Source organism: Elgaria multicarinata, chromosome 6 (genome assembly GCF_023053635.1).
Source record: "Elgaria multicarinata webbii isolate HBS135686 ecotype San Diego chromosome 6, rElgMul1.1.pri, whole genome shotgun sequence".
Classification (NCBI taxonomy): domain Eukaryota; kingdom Metazoa; phylum Chordata; class Lepidosauria; order Squamata; family Anguidae; genus Elgaria; species Elgaria multicarinata.
The window spans coordinates 108545115-108569960 of NC_086176.1; the positions used below are offsets into that span (position 1 = coordinate 108545115).

At 41.8% G+C, this 24846-nt stretch overlaps 1 protein-coding gene and 1 pseudogene across 2 annotated transcripts in view; one reads left to right on the forward strand and one right to left on the reverse strand.

Moving 5' to 3' along the window:
• Nucleotides 1-24846, forward strand: part of DYM (dymeclin) — a 228634-nt gene that overhangs the window by 74718 nt on the left and 129070 nt on the right. For both annotated transcript variants that reach the window (XM_063128261.1, XM_063128262.1), the window contains exons 10-12: nt 8263-8445; nt 10303-10481; nt 14768-14893. In XM_063128261.1, coding sequence (XP_062984331.1) covers nt 8263-8445; nt 10303-10481; nt 14768-14893 — 488 coding nt within the window. The remainder of the gene's footprint in view (nt 1-8262; nt 8446-10302; nt 10482-14767; nt 14894-24846) is intronic.
• On the reverse strand, nt 15710-20695 carry LOC134400124 (F-box only protein 24-like; annotated as a pseudogene).

Here is a 24846-nt window from a genome sequence, read left to right on the forward strand (position 1 = left end):
TAAAACTGCTGGAATTTCTGTATCTGGGAAAGAAAAGGCAGGCTGGATGAAACAAAATTCGTTGCATATTTCTCCTGCATTTCTTTTCCCTGACAAATCTATTCTTTGCTTTGTCTCTTACCGGGTCATCTCTACTGTAGGGTTGTATCTAGTGTTAGTCCTGCTTAGAGTTAGACCACTGAAATTAATATGAAGCTAGTAATGAATAACTGAAGTCCCATTTGTTTCAATGTGTCTACTCTTAAGAAGGACTAACATTGGATACAAGCCTTAATACCCAAGCCCCGTTGCCGTCTTGCATGATTACAGCTGTACTTTTAGGAACCACTTCGTGTTTAAGATTCTGAGCTGTTTATAAACCATTATTGGTGTTTTAAATAAAAAGCTTAAGAGGTGGGCAACTTGTGCCCCACCCAACTTCTACCATCCCTCCCCATTGGCTATGATGTCTAGGGCTTATGGGAATTGTAGGCCAATACATCTGGAGGCTCACAAGTTGCTCACCCCTGGCTTAAAACATATCCCTGGGTAGCTGCTGTAGATCTGTGTCTGATGTGCTTATGGAATTTATATAGTTGTATTCAATAAAAAAATTAAAACAATCAATTTGGCTTAGCACATGCCACTGAGGGAGAGTGCCATATTCGTGATTTTTTTCTGCATTAATGTTTGACATGAAGTTTTGGTTCCATAGCTGTGTTTGTCCCATCTGGTTTTATTCTTAATACCAGTTGCCTACACCCATTTTAGCACTACACTTTGACTTCTTATAGTCACATGACCATGTGGCATCTTTTCAGCAGCATCTTGATTTGCCAGAACTTTTGCACAACTGAAAATTAAAGAGCTGTGTTTATGGAATGTGTGATCTTTGGAAAGAACTGCTGGTATGAGTACATCTTGAACTATAAATTAGTGGGTTTGAAACTTAGTGAAAATTAAGTAGGCTTTAGAATAAATCTTTGCCAACCATTGCAGATGGAAGCTTTCAAATTTAAATTTCCAGTTAGTGCGTGACATGTAAAGTTAGTGTTGATGTTTTTCCTGTCACTTCATTCTTATTAGGAGGTCAACTGTGAAAAAGTTCACTTTTTGAATAGTAATGTACAGTTCTTAATAGCACGTGTAATACTTGCAATAACTCCCTCTGAAATGTGTGTGCATCTTCATATAATAACGATCCAGCCATGGCACTGATGTCATTTCAAGGTCCATAATAATGGGAACGCGTGTTTCTAGATTTAATGTTGACCTGTTATATGTAGATGAATTTATTTGGATTGATATAGATGCTAAAAAATCCCCATGCTCATTCTGAAAGACCAGTCTCGCTGTTTGGTAAATTGCCCCAAGGACATCATCATCATCATACAGTTGACAGGAGCTGTGACTGTGCAGTTGAATTGAACTGATTTTCTTTGGTGGCTTTCTCTCCCACCCTCAAAAGGGGTGTGTGTGATGACTTACTTTTAAAAACATTTCTTCCTCCTGAGGTTGTTGGTTAAAAAGAAAAAAGAAAAAAGCTCAAAAGAGGCTTTTATTACGAGGCAACAGCGTTTAAAGCAATGCAGTTGGGTCAAACGCCATCCCTAATAACAAAGATACCTATATCCTCCAATATTTAATGGTGTCTAAATTTATGGAGCCTGAAATTATGTGTTAAAAGTGACTGGACAAACAGCCCATTTCGGCAAAAGTGATTACAGAGGCAAAAGGGACTGGCTGAGCCGAAGAGAGAAAACACGGAGCAGAGTTGGCCGGTGAGCAAATATGTCCAGTGAGTCAGGAAGCCGTCATGCCAAGGCGCAGAAGCTGGAGCCTTGGTCTAGCCTGACTGGTGCCAGCGATGTACAGGGGTCGGTCACAAGACCTTGCTATCTTAACTCACCCTGTCAGCTCCCTGCTCTAGCTGTGGATGGAGCTTGCTAGAGGATGCAAGATTCAAGCAGCTTGGCAGTGATACCGGCTTACCCGTTCTTTTGCATGACGTTAATGAAAGCTGACAATTGTACAAATGTTACGTGCACATAAACGTTGAGAGCAGCAGCAGGAGGATTTTGTGCTACAGAATATGTGAACATATTCCTAGTGAAAGGTAAACTGTTTATCCTGTGGTTTTAATTTAAAACAACAACACCAAAATTGACTATCACACATTTTTCGAGGTTCATGAATATTTTATATAAGTATATATGTGTGTCTGTTGTTTACACTTTCCAAAGAGTCCTAATTCAAGGTAGTGTCAAATTAAAACTAAATGTATTTGAGAAGATTGGATAGAGGAGATGAGACCTAGTGTGGTCTCCATTCTAAATAATGCTGGGAAACTCAAATTGGCTGAGGCTAAGCCACCTCTGACTCTGCTCTAGCTGGACTGTACCACTTCTAGCTTCTGTGTACCACTCCTGTGGGAAGGATCCTGATTGCTAGTTTTTTGTTCCTTTTTAATACTGTTGTGATTTTATTAATGGTCATCAATGTTACTTTTAAGCTGCCTTCTATCCTGAAAGGCAGGATATAAATAACTGTAGGAAACGGAGAAGCAATTGTAGTAAATAATTATTATTTATTCTCCCACATCCAAGTATGACAGGGTCTAATCCCTACCCTCATCCACTCAAGATAATCAAAAACAATCTCCCTGATGACCAGAAGGGACCATAAGGGAGGGAGTTTTCTCTTCCCCACCCCACAGTCCAATCCTCCCTATGGTGCCTGATGTACTTCTATGCTGCATGCCATGATAAGTCAACTTGGAGAACGTTCAGTCCAGTCTCCTTTGGGAAATTACATTTTCCAGGACTAGAAGCAGAATTCTTCTCTACCTTAAACTTGGAGGTCATAACACTCACCTTGCGTTTGACCGAGAAATAGAAGTCTTTGTGACATACCTCAATTTCATTTGTTTGCTTACTTTGAACCTGCTCGTTGTGACTCCTGTATAGTTTAGGGTACCAGAGGCTCTGGCTGGGTTCACACATCATGATAAGCTACCCTGTGAATAAGCCACAGGGGACTAGTTGTTCACTGAACATCCCACAAAACACCCGACAGACGATCAGGCTTGCAGTCTTCCCCTCCTCTCCCCTCAATCCTCCAGCCAGCTCTGACGTATGTCGCAGCTGCCTTTGTGGCAGGACCTGTCTTGTCTCTTTGCCTGGTCCCCTCCCCATTCTGATTGCTCCCCCTTTTCAGTTACCACTTTTAAAAAATGGTGCTTTGGGAATATGCAAATATATTCATAAATTTTAAAAATTTAACACCCCTTCCAGTTTTTTCACAAGTGGTGAAGAGCGCACTTTCATCAATGTACATTGATGGTGCTATATAAATAATAAATAATAATAATAATAATAATAATAATAATAATAATAATAATGTTTGATATTTGTAGTCTTTCCTGGTCAATTTCCTTTCTTTGGTATGTTTCATCTGTAAAAGGGAATGGCAAAGTAGAGTAGGTAACATACAAGGAAACTGACAAGACGAGGCTGCATATAGACTGATTTGTGCAGAGTTGCAAAGGTTCTGGGGAGAGATAATAGTAAGAGAAAGGAGGGACCCAGTAGTGCAGTTCAGAAGCACTGAAAATGGGAGGGGGAAGGCAAATGGAGTAAGTGCACCGAAAGGTGGGGGAGACAATATCTCCTCCTTCGCAATGTAATCCTCTTGCTTTGTTGAACTAACACTTGTTAGGGCCCTCCTCCCATTAAAAAAATGGGGGAAGCAGGATTTAAAGAATGAACCCGACAATGGAGTTTTTCTCCTTGCAGTGCACACTTCCTCAAGTTGCCATCCCCTCTTTTTTCATAGAGAAGTGCACTTTTCTATGAAAAAGAAGGGAAGCCAACTTGGTATGGGGTGGACTAGGACACGTGCAAGCGTCCGGTCCACCCTTCCTCACAATCCCATTACGAAGTTGGGAATGTGTAGCGCTTTTCCCCTTAAAAATATATATCTTCATGGTGCTATAGTGCTATTCCCTTGGAGTGATTGACAGCTTCCCAGGACATTGTGTTCCTGTTTGATTCCCCCCACATTATGCTGCTCCTACTTTCCCTATTCTGTCAATGTCATGGTCAGTTTCATCCCTGCTCTTGTTAGCTGCTTCCTCCCCCTTTTTTAATTCTTCATGGTGCTCTAGTGCTTTTCTGCTATAGAGAAATATCGACCTTTTTTAAAATACCATCTGTGCAAATGGCTAGTTCATGAAACTTCTTTTTTAAAAGAAGAATGGAGAAGAAGAAGAAGAAGAAGAAGAAGAAGAAGAAGAAGAAGAAGAAGAAGAAGAAGAAGAAGAATGGAAATGTCAGAGCCTCCAAAGTGCCACTTGAACACTGTTAAAGGAGCTGCCACTGGTGAGGGAGACTTGAGGTGGCTTGTGGTCTGGAAGAGCAGGAGAGGTTTTTGCCGCTCTTGCCAAGCGACTCACATTTGCAGCTTCCTTCAACCTATGATGGATAGGGTGTCCTGGGTTTGGATGACACGCGAACCAATAATGGGTAATGCAACCCTTAGAACAAGCCATTGGCTATTGCTATGGCTTGTTGCAAAATATTAATCCACCCCAGGGAAAGCGGCCTGGGTTCGGACGATATGCTAACCCATCAAGGGTGATCTCCCACAGTGTGTTGATGTGTTGTGCGTACCGAATCCAGGAGGAAAGGGACCTAGTTGTGATCTATGCTAGAGGCAGATGTGGCTAACTACTCATTTTTAAAATTTCTTCATCCCAGCACACTTTGGTGTAAACTGAATAATTAACACAGCCTTCCCCAACTTGTTGTGCTCTTCCAATTTTGGACTACAATTTGCAGGGTTCCTAATAGTTAGCTATGCTGGCTGGGGCTGATGGGACCTGAAGTTCAAAACATCTGGAGTGCATCAGGTTGGGGAAGGCTGCATTTACGCAAAGTATAGGTTGAACCTAATTAGGGTTGCATCCCTATGCACACCTTTAGGTATAGTCCTAATTGTAACGCCCTGGGACTTAACTTCCTAGTAAATGTGTTAGGGTGAGGTTTAAAGTCTACAAGAGCTTCATTATTTGTATAGAAATACTGGAATGACCTGCAGTCCTAAGATGGTGGTTGTGGAAGCTTCCAGCGGGGGCTGAACCCTGTTAAAAATGGTTTTCATTCTCCCTCCCTGTCCACCGAAAGGTCACAGGACACACCCAGCATCATTGTCTCAATCTTGGCTTGAGCATAGAAAACCAAATTTTTACTGATGTTTACTTGCTATTTGAGGCTTGCATAAGTGCATTTACATTTTGTCTGTCTTGCTTAAAAAACTTGTCAAGTGCTAATATCTCAAAGCAAAGCCAATCTACAAGCATTCAAGAATTCAAAACTGTCTTTATTTTGCCAGACTTCATGTCGCCGGGAAATGATGCTTTCATAATTAGTTTTCAGTTGTCTTTTCTTCTGCATTGCAAACTAGTGTCAGTTAGTTTTCTTAGTCAAATGCCATTTACTGGATTCAACTTTCACTCTTAATGCTATTGAAAAATTTAGGAATTTTCTTAAAAATACCCTGGTACTGCTGTCAGTCTTTGAAGCTTTGATTATCTAGTTCTTCTAATGTCTTTCTACTTGAGGTACAGTGTTTTCTTATGCCTAAATATTTAAGAAGAGGAATTCACATTCCATCAAGCTGTGAAATTGCAGTTCTTGAAGGATGACAGAAAGTACAAACTGCTTTCTTCTTGACATATCCAATGCGTCTCTTAGTTTCCATGCCTACTGAGACCACATCACTGAACACTTGGATCTGGGAGTGTTTGTATGCTTCCGTAGTATGTTTTCTTCTGCCTCTGTGATTTTGTCAAAAAGACTTTTCAGTGGAAAGATCATAAACCAAAGGGCAGTGATGTGGGGTGGAATTCCCCCCCCATAACTTTATTAGCAAAAATAAATGTATGTCAATTGCAAATGCAATATCAGGCAGGCCTGGCAGTTTCAGATTTGTAATTAATGTTTTTCTGGTGATTATTCTTAACAAGTATGTGAGAGAATGCATATATGTCTCACAGTGAAATGGGACTAATAAATAGTGATAGTGAAACTGAAGGTGCTCCAAGAACCTTAGCAGAAGAGAGTTGAACTCTGTTGAAATAGATGGCTGCATTCGGACGTCACAATAGCCCACGATGGGTTAATAAGCTTCTCAACAGTTACTTATTTTTTAAATAGTCCACCGTCAGGAGGTGCCCAGTCTACCATCAAACCCCCGAGCATTTACTCGAGAGGAGCAAAACTCCCAAGTGCCCCTAAAACGGGGAAGTGGCTAGAAAACTTTGGGGGTTTGCAGGATCGTGACAAAACTCCACGCACAGCTGCTCCTAGTCAAAGGCACGCAATCCACTAAACCCCATTTACTCCAGAGGAGCGAAAATCGCAATGCCCCGCAAAGGGGGACATGCCTATAACTCCTTGGGGGTTTGCAGGATTGGGGACCAAACCTCGTACCCTGCCTCCTCTGCTAAGGAGGCACCCAATGCACTATGAAAACCCAGCCCAAACTGTGAAAGCAGCGAAAATCCCAGGTGCACCAAAAAGGAAGGGAAGTGTTTGGGGCTTTGTATGTCAACAGGAAAACCTTGAACATGGCTCAATAGCGAATAGGAAGCTAGTGCAGTTCTTTAATACAGGTGTAATGTGTGTATAGCTAGGTGCTCCATTGAGCATCTCAGCTGTTTCATTCTGCACTACCTGGAACTTCCAAACCAGGAGCAATGGCAGCCCCACTTGATGGCCTTTTTTTTTTTGCTCATCTCCAAACTTGCAGTTCAGGGTTGAGAGAAACACCAGTTCAAGGGAGAGAACGCTGGACCTGGGGCCCATAGCTTAGCTGTGCAATAAGCGGAACCACATAGTGCAGCTTTTGCTGAATGGTACCACTTCACTCCATGGAGGGAATAACGCATTTCCCTATTTCCCATGAACTCACCCCCACCCCGCAAATAGAATTATCATGTCATGGAGAAGGCTGGGTTTCTGCATGTGGGGAATTGGGCCGGGGGAGGAGGGGTATAACACGCAAACGAATGTCGTTTCTGAGTAGCCTTGCTCTTATACTATAGGTGCACCATGCCACATCGGGACAGCTATGAATATATGTGTAGAGAGCTTTATTGCTAGGTTAAGCCTGTTTTTAATAACACATGACATTACTATGGGGCAATGGGTATACTTTATAGAGTCCCAAAGGTGCCTTATATGTTTAGTCAGACCACCTAGACAACTGTGTTGCTGTTGCATCTGTGATTGCTTAAGAGAAATTTCACCACAATTGTGTTATAATCAGCGTTTGCTTTTATAAAGCTCTATGGGGTTTGATGCATGCCATTACAAGCATTACTTCTTTGGTGTAATAGAGCAATAGTCAGTACTTACTATACTTTTAAGAACAAGGACAAATTATGATTATTGCATTTGTATCCTGCCCTTCCCCGAAGGTGCTCAGGGTGGCATACGTGGGATTAACGACGTTTATAATGAAATAAGCAGGTGGCATCACTGAACAAAACATGCTTAGCTTCTTTTTAAAATGTTTCTCCTGACCCCTGTATAAAAAGTTGTGTTAGCAGAAACGCGTAGAAAGGAAATATTGCCTCAACAGAAGGAACAAGTGAACTGCCTCAGCCCCTAGTCCTAAAAGTCTGTGCTGCTGTATCCTTTGTGTGTTGTGATAACACTGAGTTGAGGAGCTGTTCGGGAGCTGTTTCTGGGCGCCATGCTACAGGCTAATCCTGATCCAGGGATGATGTGTAAGATGGTGACTAGCGCATTTGCCTTTCCATGGCATCCCCACCCACCCCTCTTTCCAGGCACCTCTGGCTTTTCTTCGGACGTACACGTTGGGCACAATTATTTAGTTCAGAGTATCTAGCTTGTTGTACCAGAACAAGGGGATTTGTTTGTGTTCTTCTGTCCCTCTGTTCTTGGCAAGGGATGCTATCACACAGCATAATACTATGAAACTGCACGTGGAAACGGGCTGCATGTCTGTTTTAAATTACATGCTTAAGAAGGCCCTATTTCTTCATTTTGAGATGATTTCCGTTTTGGCTCTGACGTACTTTGGTTGAAAGAATTCTGTCCTATTGGGGTGAGGTGTAGATACGACTGATATCTGGTCTAAACTTCTAAATCGCTTCCTTAATTTGTACAAACTAAACCAGAGCTCAGAATATTGTTCAAGCATCAAGCCGAGGCTATCCGAGAAATTTAAATCGCACTCTTTCTCCTTTTCATTCAGCTGGTCTGTGGACAGTGTTCACTTTAGGAGGCGTGGGAAGCAAGCGGGCTCCTCAGCAAGAAGAGTCTTCACCTCTAGCTAATCAAAGTCTGCTGCTGCTGCTTGTGCTGACAAATCTGACTGATGCACCAGATTCACCAAACCCTTACAGACAAGCCATTATGTCCTTCAGGAACACACAAGGTATGTGCCTTTTAGAAACTTATCACCTGCCAAGAAACAAAAGTAAGGGGATTTATTACATTCAAATCCTAGCCTTACTCTGGGCTTATTGGTGGTGCTCAAAGTAGGTGTGTGTAAAGTAGAAAAACCTTTAATATTATCCACAAGCGCCAACCCCGGACTCCCCACATCTCATTTTAGCCAAATCATTTCCTCCTTCCCCCCTGTTATCCTTCTAGGACTGGTAGCTAAGGGGGCATCAGAAATGGTATGGGGACCAAGCACGTTCTCTCCTCCCCTTCTCTCCTCCCCCCTCTTCTTCCGTAATTTGGGCCCTGGTTGTTGGGTGGTTATATGTAAGTCTTATCCTCCCAGCCTCTTGTTTCTAATTTGCAAATCAGGAATAATAGTAACTTATGAATTCACATGTGTCAAGTTGAGTTTTATATGCAGATGCTAAATATAATGACTTAGTTGTGTATGAAATCATTCCAGTTACATTGATGAAGTTATATGAAACTGCATCCTATGGGAGTGGGGGGAGACTGTTTGTTCCTAGGAAAATTCAGGATCCTCAACCTCGTGCCTTATTTGGAAAACAAATGCTTGGTGGGCAGTGACAGGGGTGAATGGTCAGGTGGGAGAGTGGCACTTCAACATCCCCCTGCTTGCTGATCTCCTCCCACAAATCACCTTCCCCCTTTAAAATAGTTTTCCCCCCCCTCTAGCTGGGCTCCAAAAGTAGGGCTAAGCTGCAGCGAAGGGAAAATGGAGGGGTGATGGGGAGAGCAGGAGCCGTACACAGGGGAATTCTATGGATATAGAAAGTGCAAAGCACCCCTCCCTTTCACTAAGGCCATAACTAAACAGGGCTTTTCCCCAGGACGATCCCTGGGATTGTCCTTGTGTGTTCACATGACACACAGGGGATCCCGGGATCAGGGAGGGATGATTGGTGTGGCCCACCATCACGGTTTCTCCCAGCTCCTCATCGAGGGTGGGGTGGGGGAGTGGGAAAATGCTTAAAAAATTAAAAAAAAACATACCTTTTGTGCACAAGCGCTGGTGCGCTCCTTCCTCTTTAAAAACACACACAAAATGGCGGGCGCGATGTCCTCTCCCTCTGAGATCATCGCGCGCTGCGTCTAAACAGAGGGGGAGATCTCGAGATAAAAATATCGTGAGATCTTCAACCTTCTGTCATGCTAGACCAGTAGGCCTTATTCTCCCCTACAAATGCCATTTCCACCTTTGCATTTGTGCACATGGTCAAATATGAGGTTGGGGATATGTGTAGTTCTGTTCAGACCTGTGGCAGATCATTGGTCTTTCTAATCTCAAGCTAACTTCTGCTGCTGCTAGCTGCAATTCCAAGCTATCAAGCATTTCAAGTCTTACTCCTTGAAATCCTTTAAACAGAGATGTCAGGAATGGAATCTGTGTAGTTTTCTAGGATCTTCACTAGAGATGTAAATGGAAAAACAGAAAAATGCTAAAAAGATAAAAGTAAAAGACTGTTATTTTCCTGTTTTTTCAGTAATGTCTTCTATCACTGTGCCCATCATAGGTTTTTGGGGTGTTTAGATACTTCCTTTTTTCAATACATACAGAATGTTACAAAGAAATAAGAACTAAACTTAAAACATAACAACAGATATAGCAAGATTTAAAACATTGGTCTTTAACTGGTAGGTTGGGACCCCCTACTGGGTTGCGCCTTTTCTAAGGTGGGTCACAACACCAGCATCAACAACATTCAAATAGTTGTTAAAAAATTAAGCAATGGGTCCCCAGATGTATATTTAGGCTAAAGGTGATTTGTGTGTCTGAAAAATGAATCCTTTAAAAACTATATTTCTGCTGTTTCCTCCCTTCCAGATAGCACAACTCTTCCTACACCAAATCCTCACACTTTCCAGATCAATTTTAACAGTTTGTACACCACTTTGTGTGAACACCAGAACTCTGATCAAGCTACACTTCTTTTGTACACTCTACTGCATCAGAACAGCAATGTTCGAACATATATGTTGGCTCGGACGGATATGGAAAATCTGGTAAGCATTTTACTGAATATTCCACTAATACTCGACACGTATAAAATTTTCAAGCTGCCTTGTTAAATGTTTCTTCTTGTTCTGTGCTTGAGAGAACTAGGCACTAGAGTGAAAGCTCAATCAGGGCGTGTTTCCTTTTCTTTCTGATTTTATGAAATGAGAATTAAAAAGTTATACAACTGTGGTTGCTGTTGGCTGTTGAATTTTGGAAGTGGTGAGACTATCGTGGGGGTGCATGAATGATGTGTGGGTCATATGGTCTGCACTTCTACATGCCTTTGCCTTTTTGGGTATATTTGTGTGTATTTTTGGACATACTTTCACAGTCACTTCTAAATCACTGGCAATATTACAATTAACTGGGACTTTCTGGCAGAAAAATGCCTCTGAAGTGTATGCAGAGTGCGTGTAACTCACCGTTGAACAACCAAGCCACCCACTCACATCTGGGATTATAGCTAACAGAACACAGAGTAGCATCCTTATGCTGCTGTTATGAATGGATCCACTCTTTTATCACCATTCTCTGACTAGCCCAGCTATATGTTGAAAAGGCTAAGGGGCAAATATTTATTGCTAGTATAAAAGTGAAACGTGTAAAATTACATATTTGAAGAACAGCAAAACATACAAGGATAGTAAAATAATACATTTATCAGGATGAAAGCTGACAATGCAGTATGTGAGCTTTTCAGGGCATGGCTAGACGAGGTCTACACATGGCCTGTGATGTCCCAGGGAGAAGAGGACGTTGCACCCGCCATTTTGTGGGTTTTTTTGAATCGGAGAATAGCGCAGGAGTGCTCCTGCACAAAATGTGATTTTTTTAAGGAAAAAAAACCCCTCCCACCCCCCCTGATGCTCCTGAGGAGCTCTGTGCCGGCTACTCGCGAGGATCCGGCACATACCAGTGATGGAGGGCCACACGTCCGCAGTCTTGGGATCATCCCAAGACCGCGGAAATATCGGGAAAAACGGGTAGGGCGATATACCAGGGCAAGGGGGGTGGGATCATACCTCCCTGCTCCCAGGATGCCCTGTGCATCATATGGATGCACAGGGATGATCCCAGGGCAATCCCCGGGATAAGGCCTCGTCTAGCCATACCCTCAGTTACACAGAACCAGTACTGAGCTATGTGGGGAAAAGTAGGTGGACCTTAATGAAATCCAGTCTTCACTCCCTGTCGCCTCCAGTAGTAGCCAATTCATGGCCCCTGTAGCCTTCTAAAAATAATAGCTAACAGGACCATTACAAATGGTAAGGGGTCTTAGCTCCCTCTAGACACCCATCCTCTAGTAATTTGAGCCCTGTACAGAACCTATTCCTCAGGTTGGATGCAATTAAAAAGCGGGGAAATGAATGTTTCTGGGAGAAGGCATAGAATTTTGTTCTGTTTGCAGCCTGTTTTAGTCTTTAGATGACAGTTAAAAAAAAAGTTATTTACTTAAAACTTTCCTCAATAAATAACGTCAGAGGATCTCAAGACTTTACATCTCTGATCTAGAAGGTTGTGATCTATTCTCTAGTGAAAAGTTGCTTGTAACCCAAGAAATTATATTCTAAAGCACAGCAACACACTTTCTAGGAAAAGTTGATTACGTTGATGGGAAGCATGAATGAAAGTCAATCTTTTCACATCCAGGTTATAAAGCAACCGCTGTTGTTGCCATTTAATTCCAGGTTGCTTTGTATGCATTTCGTTTGTTGTTCCTGTGTTTATGCCACAAGAAAAAAGGAATTGAATCTACGCTGTTCTTTCCTTGATATTCCCCCCTCCCCCGAAGTGTCAGTGACAAATTTGCTATGCTACTTCCTAGCTTGTGAGCCTGACTTCTATTTTGTCAGTTGGATTTTATTCCACTGACATTTTTTTTTTTAAAAAAATCTTTTATAGTAATTGATTCATTGTGTCTTGGTACAGTTATACTCTGGCATTGCTCAGTTCTTTCCTGAGCTTAGTTTTCAATGGATCTGTCTCGATCTGTTCATAGCTCTCCTCTCTCCCAATTACTAGCAGCTCTGAAAGGAATTGTATGTATGGAAGCTTGAAATCCACCTAACCCTCCAACCAATAACCTGAATCTGGAGTCTCCTAAGTGTTGCCGACGGACAATAGACAGTTGTTTTGGCGTCCACCAACCTCTCTGCAACTCATGATTTTTATTTTATTTCTTAATTTTTTAAAAAAAATTTTTTAAAACCCAACAACTGGGAAGCTGGCATGCTGTGAAACAAAGTGCCGCCCTCCAGAACCATCTTTATTTGGGTTCAAAATACCAGTTTCTATTTTGGAGCTCATATCCCACCTCTCTTTTGGGCGAATTACTTTTCTTTGACTCCCACGGCTTTGCCTTTTGGGGAATGGGTATTTTGGAACCAGCCATGTCCATCATGACAGCCATTTTACACATGTGCGAACCCCTTGTGACACTCATGGCAGTCTATCAGAATTTCAAATGATTTATTATTATTTATTTATTTATATAGCACCATCAGTGTACATGGTGCTGTACAGAGCAAAACAATAAAATAGCAGAACCCTGCCGCATAGGCTTACATTCTAATAGAATCATAATAAAACAATAAGAAGGGGAAGAGAATGCACCAAACAGGCACAGGGTAGAGTAAAACTAACAGTATAAAAGTCAGATCAAAATCAAGTTTTAAAAGCTTTAGAAAAAAGAAAAGTTTTTAGCTGAGCTTTAAAAACTGTGATTGAACTTGTAGTTCGCAAATGTTCTGGAAGAGCGTTCCAGGCGTAAGGGGTAGCGGAAGAAAATGGACGAAGCCGAGCAAGGGAAGTAGAGACCCTTGGGCAGGTAAGAAACATGGCATCAGAGGAGCGAAGAGCACGAGCGGGGCAATAGTGTGAGATGAGAGAGGAAAGATAGGAAGGAGCTAGGCTGTGAAAAGCTTTGTAGGTCAACAGGAGAAGTTTATATTGGATTCTGGAGTGAATTGGAAGCCAATGAAGAGATTTCAGAAGCGGAGTAACATGGTCAGAGCGGCGAGCCAAGAAGATGATCTTAGCAGCGGAGTGGTGAACAGAAACCAACGAACTGATATGAGAAGAAGGAAGGCCAGTGAGAAGAAGGTTGCAGTAGTCCAACCGAGAAATAACCAATGCATGAACAAGAGTCTTGGCAGAAGAGACAGACAAAAACAATTGAATCCTGGCAATATTATGGGCAGGAGTACCGGTCCAAAAAGTGCACTCAGGAAAAGCTCAGGGTGTTGCAGCAACAAAGTTGTTTCTAGACAAAGAAATGCATTTCAGCATCACCAATTTTTAAGATGGCTTAACCAAGCGAACCACTGCAAATGCTATAGGAGAGAGTTCCAACACCTTCCCTTTGCTTTTAGCATATGTTCCTATCTTTGCTCACTAGAATAAAAGAATGACGATATTTTGCTTACTTGGGGAAGAACAGTATTGTTCTTCCCCAAGAAGAACAATATTGAATATTCAATACTGAATATTCAGTATTCAGTCGTTTCTAGTATAAGAAGGTAACCCATAAAATGAACAGTATGGGACTGAGTTGCTATCTTTAAACTACGCATTATTCAGAAAACAGACTTCAGTTTCTCCTAGCAACAAGACCTGATTGAGGACTTGATTGGTAAAGACGAGAAAAGGGGAGAGGAGAACAGGCATCTTGTACCGAGGGAAGGAGTGTAGCAATCATTGCAGTACATGCTAAGGGAGTCTTCAAAAATAACCTAACAATAAACTTTGCAGGATCTAGTAAACCGTTTAACCATTCTTTGATTTGAAAAATATTGAAATAATTTCAAGGAAAAAATAACACAGGATGCCTGTTTCAAACAGAAGTAGCATAAGGGCCTTCAAACCATGCTGAGTAGTAATACTGGTAAAATATTAGTCCCTCTCCGCTTTACCTGCTGAAGAGATTCAGTTAGACGTGTATTATTATTAGCCCTGTAATGTAAATTGAGATCTGGAAACTTAGAATATAGTGATCCTTCTTAAATGTACCACCAGAAGTCTTGCTTATTAGGAATTGAATTGTAAGTCGACCCACCCAATTTTGTTTACCTGGTTTTTGGTTTGTTCTGGCAGCAGAATAAAAGCACACAAAAGGGTAATTTTTTTATGTCAGTAGAAATTGCTTTTTTATGTTTCTTCTTTTTCTTCCTAATTAATGGCTAAGTAAAAGCAGGAGTGAAAGCAAAAACTGGACCTGCATTTTTGTTCTGGGAAATTTAAAATACTATTCTAATACATCCCTATTTCTCTCTTCCTCACCCCACACTTCAAGGTTCTGCCAATTCTTGAGATACTTTATCATGTGGAAGAAAGGAATTCTCACCATGTTTACATGGCTCTGATAATATTGTTAATCCTTACTGAAGACGATGGTTTCAATCGATCCATTCATGAAGTGGTAAGCTATGAGTTATGTTAAAGTTACTCAAAATAATAATAATAATTAAATGTAGGTCTGTGTAAGTATTGTTGCCAAGTTCACTAGGATGGCTGTTGATTTTATGGATTCAATTTACTCCTCAGCATTTGAGCCTTTCTAGGTTTTTCCTGTAGTGCCATTCCTGCCAAATATTTTTCGAGAAAGTCTTATTGCCACTTCAGTAAGATTCCCTTTGTAGACCCCATTTGAATAAAGTAATACAAAGTAGCCAATTTACCTTGCAGAGTTGATTAGATAAATATTGAGAGTCCTGAAGAAAGAAGTTAGGTTCAGGGGGTTTTGTCTGCATTTGAACTCTAGTTTGTGATCCATCAACAGATGCAAACTGTTAATCACGCTTAGGTCTCACTGAAATCAGTGTGAAAAGTTATTTGTGACAAGCTTAAGTCTCATTGATTTTAATGGGAACTTAATGGGAACTTAATTCATTTGAATTCAGTTGTTTCTATTGGTTTCTTAAAAACCACATTTATGATGAAGTTAATCTGACTGCAAGGTCATCCAATTTTATGTGTGTGTGTCTTTCTTCACCCCTCTCAAGCTCATTATTATTATTGTTATTATTATTATTATTATTATTATTATTTCTATACTGCTCCATAGCCAAAGTTCCCTAGGTGGTTTAGGAAAAATTAAAACATTAAAAACCGTATACAAAATTTAAACCCGTAAAAACACAACAGGCAGTATACACAAAGACAACATCCATTAATCATGAACCATGGTGTTTATAAGGGTGGGGTATTGGGGACAGGGGAAGCCATGATCTGTGAGCTAGTTGGAAGAAGGGGCTTCCTGAAGCTCAGCTGCCTGCTGGATCATCTGGAATGTCACAAGGGGCATACTGCCAACAGTGTCCTCCATCTTGACCATGCGCCCCTCCAGAGTTGGGGGGAATTGTGCAGTTGGCTGAAGTATTCTTCGCATACCTGGGCAGCCATAGTTTCCATGTCACCTGGTGCCACATCGGCACTGCTGTCAGGCAGCTCATGGAAGGCAGGAGCCTCCTCAGTGTCATGGCCAGACAAGATGTAGGGGGCCTTGCAGGTGGAGATGATGTGGCGGGCATCACCTTGATGTGTAGCTGAACAAATAAGGTTCTACCATTGGGCCATCCAGGCAGGTGGCCCTCACTTCTGCAGCCATAGCCCATCAGGTCACTGCTTTGACTGAGGATGAGAGTGCAGTGGGTGCCACAATAGATGTCTATGGGGCACGTGAGGTTGAGCACCTGGACAAGCTCTCCATGGTCTGTCTTGTCCCTAGTGCCCAGCTGACCATAGTGGTGGTTGTCTCTTTGCCTTGTAGATTTGGTCAAATTCAACCACAAGCCCCAGATGCTTGAGCCAAATCTTGACCACCTTGGCTGGGAGAGGGAGTGCCAGGGGTATTTGCTGATCCACCAAGAAGCCCAAGATAAGATATCATAGAACATAGTACATAAAGGGCAAGTTAGACTCAAAGTATGCTGTGCCCTCATCTGTGAGATAGGCAGTGCTGCTCGGGTTTCCCTGCACTTTGCAGATGGAGATGTGGGGAAGGCTCATGGAGACTTTATGCAGCTGCAAGTGCATGGTGTTGGCATCTGGCTAATCTAGCTCTGTCTCAACTACCAGCAAACCGTACATCTTCCCTTCCTCTGTCAAGAGCAAGAGGTACCTTTGTGTCTTCTGCCCCATCAGCAGGATCTGCTGGATCAGATGTGATGGAGGGAGACCAGGGCATTCTTGAGGAAGAAGGGATGCTGTTGTAGTCCAGGATAAAGATGTGGTCCTTTGTGGGCAAGAACTTTTGGTAGTTGTGCAAGATCAGTGGTGCAACTATCTCCCTGTCAAAATGCTTTGGGCGGCTGAACATCTGGACATACAAGCCCTTGGTGCAGTTGAGGATGGCCAATCTCTTCCATGGCCGGTTATGACACAAGTTTTCATTCTGTAGGCAACAGCTGATCCGTTGCCTACAGAATGCCTACACATTGCCTACACAGAATGCCTACCATTGCCTACACATCCACTCACTGTCGCATACCTCGTGGATGTACCAGCAGGTCTGACCCAGAGCCACCACGTCCCTCATGGTCAAGAAGATGATGTAGTACAGCAGTTCTGGAGAGAAGACCAGGATGGAGGTGGAACCCTCCCTGCCCTTCTGGTCTTTGGTGATCCCTGTGGATGAGCTGTGCTGCTCCTGCTGCCATGTTTGGGCTGTCTAAGCATTTCCTCAGTGCTAGAGAAGCCTGTGCAATGAGCGGGAGCTCTCAGAAGCACCCTTGTTGCAGGGCTTAGTGTGGCCAAGGCATACGAATGCCTCTGCTCACAAAGTCAATGGCGCAATATCTGTCCTGATGTGCTGAAGGCTTCACAGTGGGGTTCTCCTGATCAGTGGGGCACTGTGACAGCAGCCATCTGGAAATGTCTTTGTGACCCAGGCATTAGGGACCATCGTGGCCCTGGGATCAAAGACCAAACAGAGTACATGTGCAAAGGGCTCTGGATCATGCAAGCAGCTCGATTTGTACCAGTACATTGTTGTCTGTCCTCTAAAACCCTCACATACTGTTTTTATGTTTTTTAAATTTTTGTATACTTTTGATGTTTACTATTTTTAATTGTTGTAAACCGCCCAGAGAGCTTCGGCTGTGGGGCGGTATATAAATGTAATAAATAAATAAATAAATAAGCAAGCACTTGGATTCTGAGGAGCAGCGGGCAAGGGGAGGAGAGGCCAGGGCTTCTTTCCTTGCAGTTATAGCACGTTTTCTCTTTTAGAACTGATAGGTGAAGTCAGTCTAGAGATAAAATTAAACACACTGGCCAAGATTCATAGAGGTACTTTTGCTCCCACAAGGGGCTTATGGTAGCCCAATGGGAAATATGTGTGTGTGTGTGTGTGTGTGTGTGTGTGTGTGTGTGTGTGTGTATGTATTTCTCTCCCTTCCACCCCTGGCCTGTTATATCACAATCTGCTTTTGAAATACAACTCTGTTTCAAACGCTTTTGTCATTCAACATGGGGGTGGGTGGGAGGGGTCAGGGTCCTCTGTGTTCCTTTTTTTATTTTCTTTAACATAAAGTTTTATTTTAAAACAATGTTGAAAATACGGGGTAAAAAAAGGAATAACATCACACAGCAATACAACGAGATCACTAATTAAGAGGAAAAGGGAAAATGATAATAACTTCAAGAAAAGAAACTCACTGATTCCAACTCCCTTTGGACACATGGAACTAGTTTCATGGTTGTTGATTTTTTCTTCTATTCTAGACATTGTTTTCTGCTCTTCTTGTAAATGATCAGGCTCTAGGACATCCCTGTTGCAATCTTGCTGAATTGTTTCCCATGGATGGGAATTTATGGTGATGGGCAAATGGTCCGAGTTACGGTCAGACATAATAGTCAGGGGTATTATTATGATTATTTATTTTTTACACTTATATACCACCCCCATAGCCAGGGCTCTCTGGGCGGTTTACAGAAATTCTAAAATTGAGATAAAAACAAGTATACAAAATTTAAAATTCTAAAATACGGAACATACACACATAAAGCATTAAAAGCCGTTAAAGAACTTAAACATGTGGGTAATTAAGATGTGCCGCTATATGCCTGGGCAAAGAGGAAAGTCTTAACCTGGCGCCGGAAAGATAACAGCGTTAGTGCCAGGCAAGCCTCGTCAGGGAGATCGTTCCATAGTCTGGGGGCCACCACCGATAAGGCCCTGTCCCTCGTTGCCACACTCCGAGCCTCTATATCTGCCTGCAAAGGGGTGTGGGAGGAGAGGAGGGAAAATTCTAGATTTGGTGCAATGAAATACCTTCCGCGAAGCATATTGGAATGAAGGTTGGTGTACATACTCAAGACACAATTCATTTCATGTTCAAGTTTAAGCGCCATCTTTTGTATCCATTTTTAAGAGAGTTAGGAATGAATAAGGCCTCTCAAAAACTGCTTTGCTGGGTAATTTTTAGCAGGTTTGGAAGGAAGTGGCTTTTGTCCTAGGGTTGAAGACAGAGGAAACACAAATAATGAAGATGTTCTGCATCAGGCTGCGTTTCCCGTTCCATCCTTCATTACCCCTCCATCCTGCTTTTATAACTGTATTGCCTTTGTGAGTCCTTGAATGTATTTTCCTCTTGTGGTATTGTACCCACACTTATTTATTGATAGTTACGATTAATTTTAGTAAGTACCATTTTATAAATCACTGATTATATAGACTCTGACTTGGGTTCCCCCAAGGAAGCCGCAAAAGCTTTCCTGTCTGGTCAAAGGATTTTTGTTTGAAAATAAAATGTGGTTTTGGCTTCCTTGGAAAGAAGATAAAAAAATAAGATCTCCTTCTGCCATTGGCTTCACACAAGCAGCTACCTGTGCCCATATTGAATCTTGTTTTCTTAATAATGGGAATAACAAGTAAATCTAGCAGGACACTGTTTTCTTCAGGGAGCACTTATTTTTCAGATTCTCCGCCTGGACACACAGCACTGCATGTATTATTAAGCTCTAGGCAGGAGTCAAATCGTTAGGAATATTCTGGAAGGAAATAGTTTTGGATTGGGGAAGTTGATTCTCTGCTGTGCTAGTTGAATGCATTTGGTCCCCTAGTAAATAATAATGGTTGCTGCATAGAAAGATATATGTATTTAGAAGTGCACTTCATGATCTCAGACCAACAAAAAGTACTTTTTCTATCCTCCATAAGCTAATTTTCAGCTCTTTCTCCTATTACCTGAGCCAGAGGTCCTGAAGTACTTTGCTGACAGAATGTTAAACTTAAGAACATAATCATAGAATAGCAGAGTTGGAAGGGGCCTACAAGGCCATTGAGTCCAACCCCCTGCTCAATGCAGGAATCCACCCTAAAGCATCCCTGACAGATGGTTGTCCAGCTGCCTCTTGAATGCCTCTAGTGTGGGAGAACCCACAACCTCCCTAGGTAACTGATTCCATTGTCGTACTGCTCTAACATTCAGGAAGTTTTTCCTGATGTCCAGCTGGAATCTGGCTTCCTTTAACTTGAGCCTGTTATTCCATGTCCTGCACTCTGGGAGGATCGAGAAGAGATCCTGGCCCTCCTCTGTGTGACAACCTTTCAAGTATTTGAAGAGTGCTATCATGTCTCCCCTCAATCTTCTCTTCTCCAGGCTAAACATGCCCAGTTCTTTCAGTCTCTCTTCATAGGGCTTTGTTTCCAGACCCCTGATCATCCTGGTTGAACACGCTCCAGCTTGTCTGCGTCCTTCTTGAATTGTGGAGCCCAGAACTGGACACAATACTCTAGATGAGGCCTAACCAGGGCCGAATAGAGAGGAACCAGTACCTCATGTGATTTGGAAGCTATACTTCTATTAATGCAGCTCAAAATAGCATTGGCCTTTCTTGCAGCCATATCACACTGTTGGCTCATATTCAGCTTGTGATCTACAACAATTCCAAGATGCTTCTCGTTTGTAGTATTGCTGAGCTAAGTATCCCCCATCTTGTAACTGTGCATTTGGTGCCATGCTCAATCAAATGCCATGCTGGATCCAGCATGGCATTTGATCCAGTGCCATGCTGGATCAAATCGAGGGTCCATCTAGTTCAGCACTCTGTTCACACAGTGGCCAACCAGCTGTCAGCCAGGGACCAACAAAGCAGGAAACAGTGCAACAGCACCCTCCCATCCATGTTCCCCATCAACTGCCTCAGATACCAGAGGTAGCATGTAGTCATTGATAGTCTCCAATCTCCTTTCAAAACCATCCAAATTGTTGGCCATCGCCACATCTTGTGGTAGTGAATTCTATAGCTTAACTATGCACTCGGTGAAGAAGGACTTCCTTTTATCTGTCCTGAATCTCCCACCAATCAGCTTCATGGGATGACTCTGGGTTCTAGTATTATGGGAGAAGGAGAAAAATGTCTCCCTATCCACATTCTCCACTTCATGCATACTTTTGTATACCTCTATCATGTCTCCCCTTAGCCTCCTTTTTTCCAAACTAAACAAACCCAATTTCAGGTGGGCATGGTGCACTAGTGGCTCACTGGCCAATTTCCAGTGGATGACCTAGTGCCTGCTGATTGCTGGGCTTCTTGACTTCATCTGATCCAACAGTGTGCATCTAATGCTAATAGGTTGTTCAGCAATTGTGCATGGTCAGGATCATTTAACAAAGATTAGTTAAATGCTTAGTTAAACACAGATGTTCTAACTGTTGAGAGTTCCTTAGTGTACACTCTTGCTTTGTAAATTTAAATAGTTAAAATTGTAACATTTAAAATACATTGGAAGACTATGGCTTTTAGTAAAAGTACACCATGCAAGAGTAGGGTCAACCCGCCCGTTTGATGCCTCACTGTATACAGTGAAACAAATATGCATTAATTAGTTGTGCGTCTGCATTGCCATCTCTACTGTATTGTCTCTTTTCGGTGTCTGGATTAAACTGTATCAATATTGGAAAATAAACATACAGTCAAAGAGAGAATCTCTGGGGAAAATGGAAGACCAAGAGAGCTCCCTCTCTCTTACAAGAGTTCTCTGTCTTCTGAATACGCACATGCGTTTCTCCTCCATCACTTCAAAATTCAAACTAGTAGCTTAAACAAATCAGACAAATAACAAACCAGAAATGTTTTAGTAAGACAAAGTAATGAAAAAACAACCACCCATTAATCTTCGAATTAATCTTAATTCTGTCTGAAATTAAGAATCCCCATTTCTGTTTCTCCCCACCTCATTTTAAATTAATAGTTCCATTTTTGGTATTAATTGTAACTGATCTGTAAATTCACAAGTTATTTTCACAGATGGTTGCTGCCTCCTCCTCCTCCTCCTTCTTCTTCCTATTATCATTACCATTACCATTATTGTCTATTTTAACACTAAGAACTTACTTACTCTTTATTTTCTATGCAGGTGTCATATCAGTCATTCTTTTTTCCCCAAAGTTTTGAGTGAATCATGTTTTAGTATTAGAAGGTTTTATTCGCTTACAGGTTTACTGTGTAATTATTATTATTATTATTATTATTATTATTATTAATTTGTATCCCGCATTTTGCCCAATACTGGGCCTCAAGGCAGCCAGTAATTGCCTGGGTGGTTCAGATTTTCTAGAACTCTTAAGTGGTAACTTCATGCTGAACTGGAAAAAAAAATGAGGCTGCTTTATACCATATCAGACCTGATATAGCCCATTAGCAGTAGAATTTCTCCAAGGTCTTGGGCGTAGCTCTTCCCTAGCTATTCTTCTTGAGAACCTTTAATGAGAGATGTCAGGAATTGAACCGGGAACTTCGTGCATTCAAAGCGTGTGCTCTGCAACGTCTTCCCACCTATTTATCCTTGACTCTTTGGAGACGGTTTCAGTTCCAATAATACCATTTTCCTTAGTTAGCATAAAATGTTTACTGGAAATTGTCACACTTCATTATATTTTCTGCAAATTGTTGATCGCTTTCACACTAAAGCCCTGTAGTACTCCGGGGATATTGCCCAAAACAGATGTTCCACATAGTACTTCATATTCTTCTCCATGGCCAAGATCTATAATGTTCACTCCCAAGTAAGCCCTGTTCAGCAAAAGTCCCCTGCAATGTTAATTAAACATTTCCTCCGCTTTCTGGTTGTATTTCTTCCTGTTTTTTGTGACTGCAGGATTAGTAATGGATTCATTAGTAATGAAGGTGTCATTGTTTAAATTACTAGGTCCCTTGCTTTTTTGCTTTCTATCTTTTCTATCAAAATAAGTATGAAACCTGCAAGGAGGGAAACTTTTAATTAAAAGCAGGGAAGCCTTTAAAAGCCTTGAGCGTTTTGCCTGGCCACATTCGATAGGCTGGCACTGCAGTTGTGTGTTATTGCAGCATTATCAGCAGCATCAGATATTAGGTCTGAAAAAATGTAAGAGGGCAACACTAAATACAACAAGTTGGCCACAACGTCAGGCATGAACAAAGAATGGCAATCTAAAAAAAAAAAGGATTCACATAGAAGCAACTCTTATCTCTTTGGCTAGACTTGTATTGTAGTTGCTTTAGCAACAGTGGCAGTTCCCAAAGACCTTGCAAACATTGGCTTTCCTGAGCTCTGAGAGAATTTCAACAGATAAACTAAAGAGCCCTATAAGCTTTTGTGAACTTACATTCATCAGAAGCATAAAGTGTTGCTGTCGTTTGCCAGAGACACCAGCATGGATTTTTGTCTATCATTCATAACTTGTTCAGTATGTTACTGGAAATGGACTTTGCAAAATTACTATATAAAAACGTTTCAGTAAAAGCAGTGTTGCAACATATACATGCAAGTGTGCACATGCACAAATGCGCTTGTAGATGAGAGTGAGCGAACGAGAGATGTAAACAGTAGCCATGAAATGGGAAAAGTACGAGATGTGTTCCTATGAGCTCCCTAATTTGTGAGGTGGGAGTGGGATTGTACCCACTGACTGCAGCCCCCAGCAGCTGTAGGTTCACTGTTACTGAGATGGTCTCCTACGTGCAAGGAAGTACTCACACTTGTTAAATAACCATGCCGGAGCAAGGGTCCATCTAGTCCAGCACTCTGTTCACACTGTGGCCGACCAGCTGTTGACCAGGGACCCACAAGAAGGACACGGTGCAACAACACCCTCCCATCCATGTTCCCCAGTGGTTACTGACCAAGAAAGAAATCTTGAGGTTGTGCTGAACAGCTCGATGAAAATGTCAGCCCAGTGTGCAGCCACTGTAAAGAAGGCAAACTCCTATGTTAGGCATTATTAGAAAAGGAATTGAGAATAAAATTGCCAGTATCATACTGCCTTTATACAAGTCTATGGTGTGACCACACTTAAAATACTGTGTACAGTTTTGATCAACACACCCAAAAAAAGATATTGTAGAGCTGGGGAAAATGCAGAAAAGGGCAACTAAAATGATCAAGGGACTGGAGCATCTCACCTATGAGGGACGGTTACAACAGCTGGAATATTCAGCTTGGAAAAAAGGAGGCTAAGGTGAGACATGATAGAATTATGTGTACAGAATTATGCATGGTGTGGAGAATGTGGATAGGGAGACATTTTTCTCCCTCTCTCATAATACTAGAACCCGGGGTCATCTCATGAAACTGATTGGTGAGAGTTTCAGGACATATGAAAGGAAGGACTTCTTCACACAGTGCATATGGAATTCCCTTCCACAAGATGTGGTAATGGCCACCTATTTGGATGGCTTTAAAAGGGGATTGAATAAATTCCTGGAGGAGAAGGCTAACAATGGCTACTAGTCCTGATGGCTATGTGCTACCTCCAGTAACAGAAGCAGTAAGCCTGTATACACTATTTATTTATTTATTTATTTATTGCATTTCTATACCACCCAGTAGCTGAAGCTCTCTGGGCGGTTTACAAAATTAAGACAATTCAAAACAAAACAATAGTATAAAAACATAATATAAAATACAATATAAAAGCACAACCAAGATAAAACCAGCAGCAGTGCAAAAGTACAAATTTAAAACAGCAAAGTTAAAATTAAAATTTTAACTAGATGGACCCCTTGGTCTGATCCAGCATGGCTCTTCTGATGTTCTTAACTGCTAGATCTCTTGAACTCAGTGCTACCTTTCCTAACCCGTGGGTTGCATTTTAGCTGATCTTCTGTTATTGTGGGTTTGAGCATCTTCCACACATTTTGAAGTGAATTATCCCTCTTGACTCCCCTTTCAACTTCCTTTTCACCAGTTTTCTCATTTTAGAGAAGTTTCCTCTTTTGAAGTCAAATTGTGTTGGACTTCCTGGGCAGTTCCCTACTTAAATATATATTGAGTCTGATAGCACTGTGGCCTCTGTTACCAATGTAAGCATACTCCTGGAATCTTTGTTGATGTGAAAGTTTTAGAGAACGCTATCCTTTCCCCAGTGTTCCTCTTTCTCTCAGCAC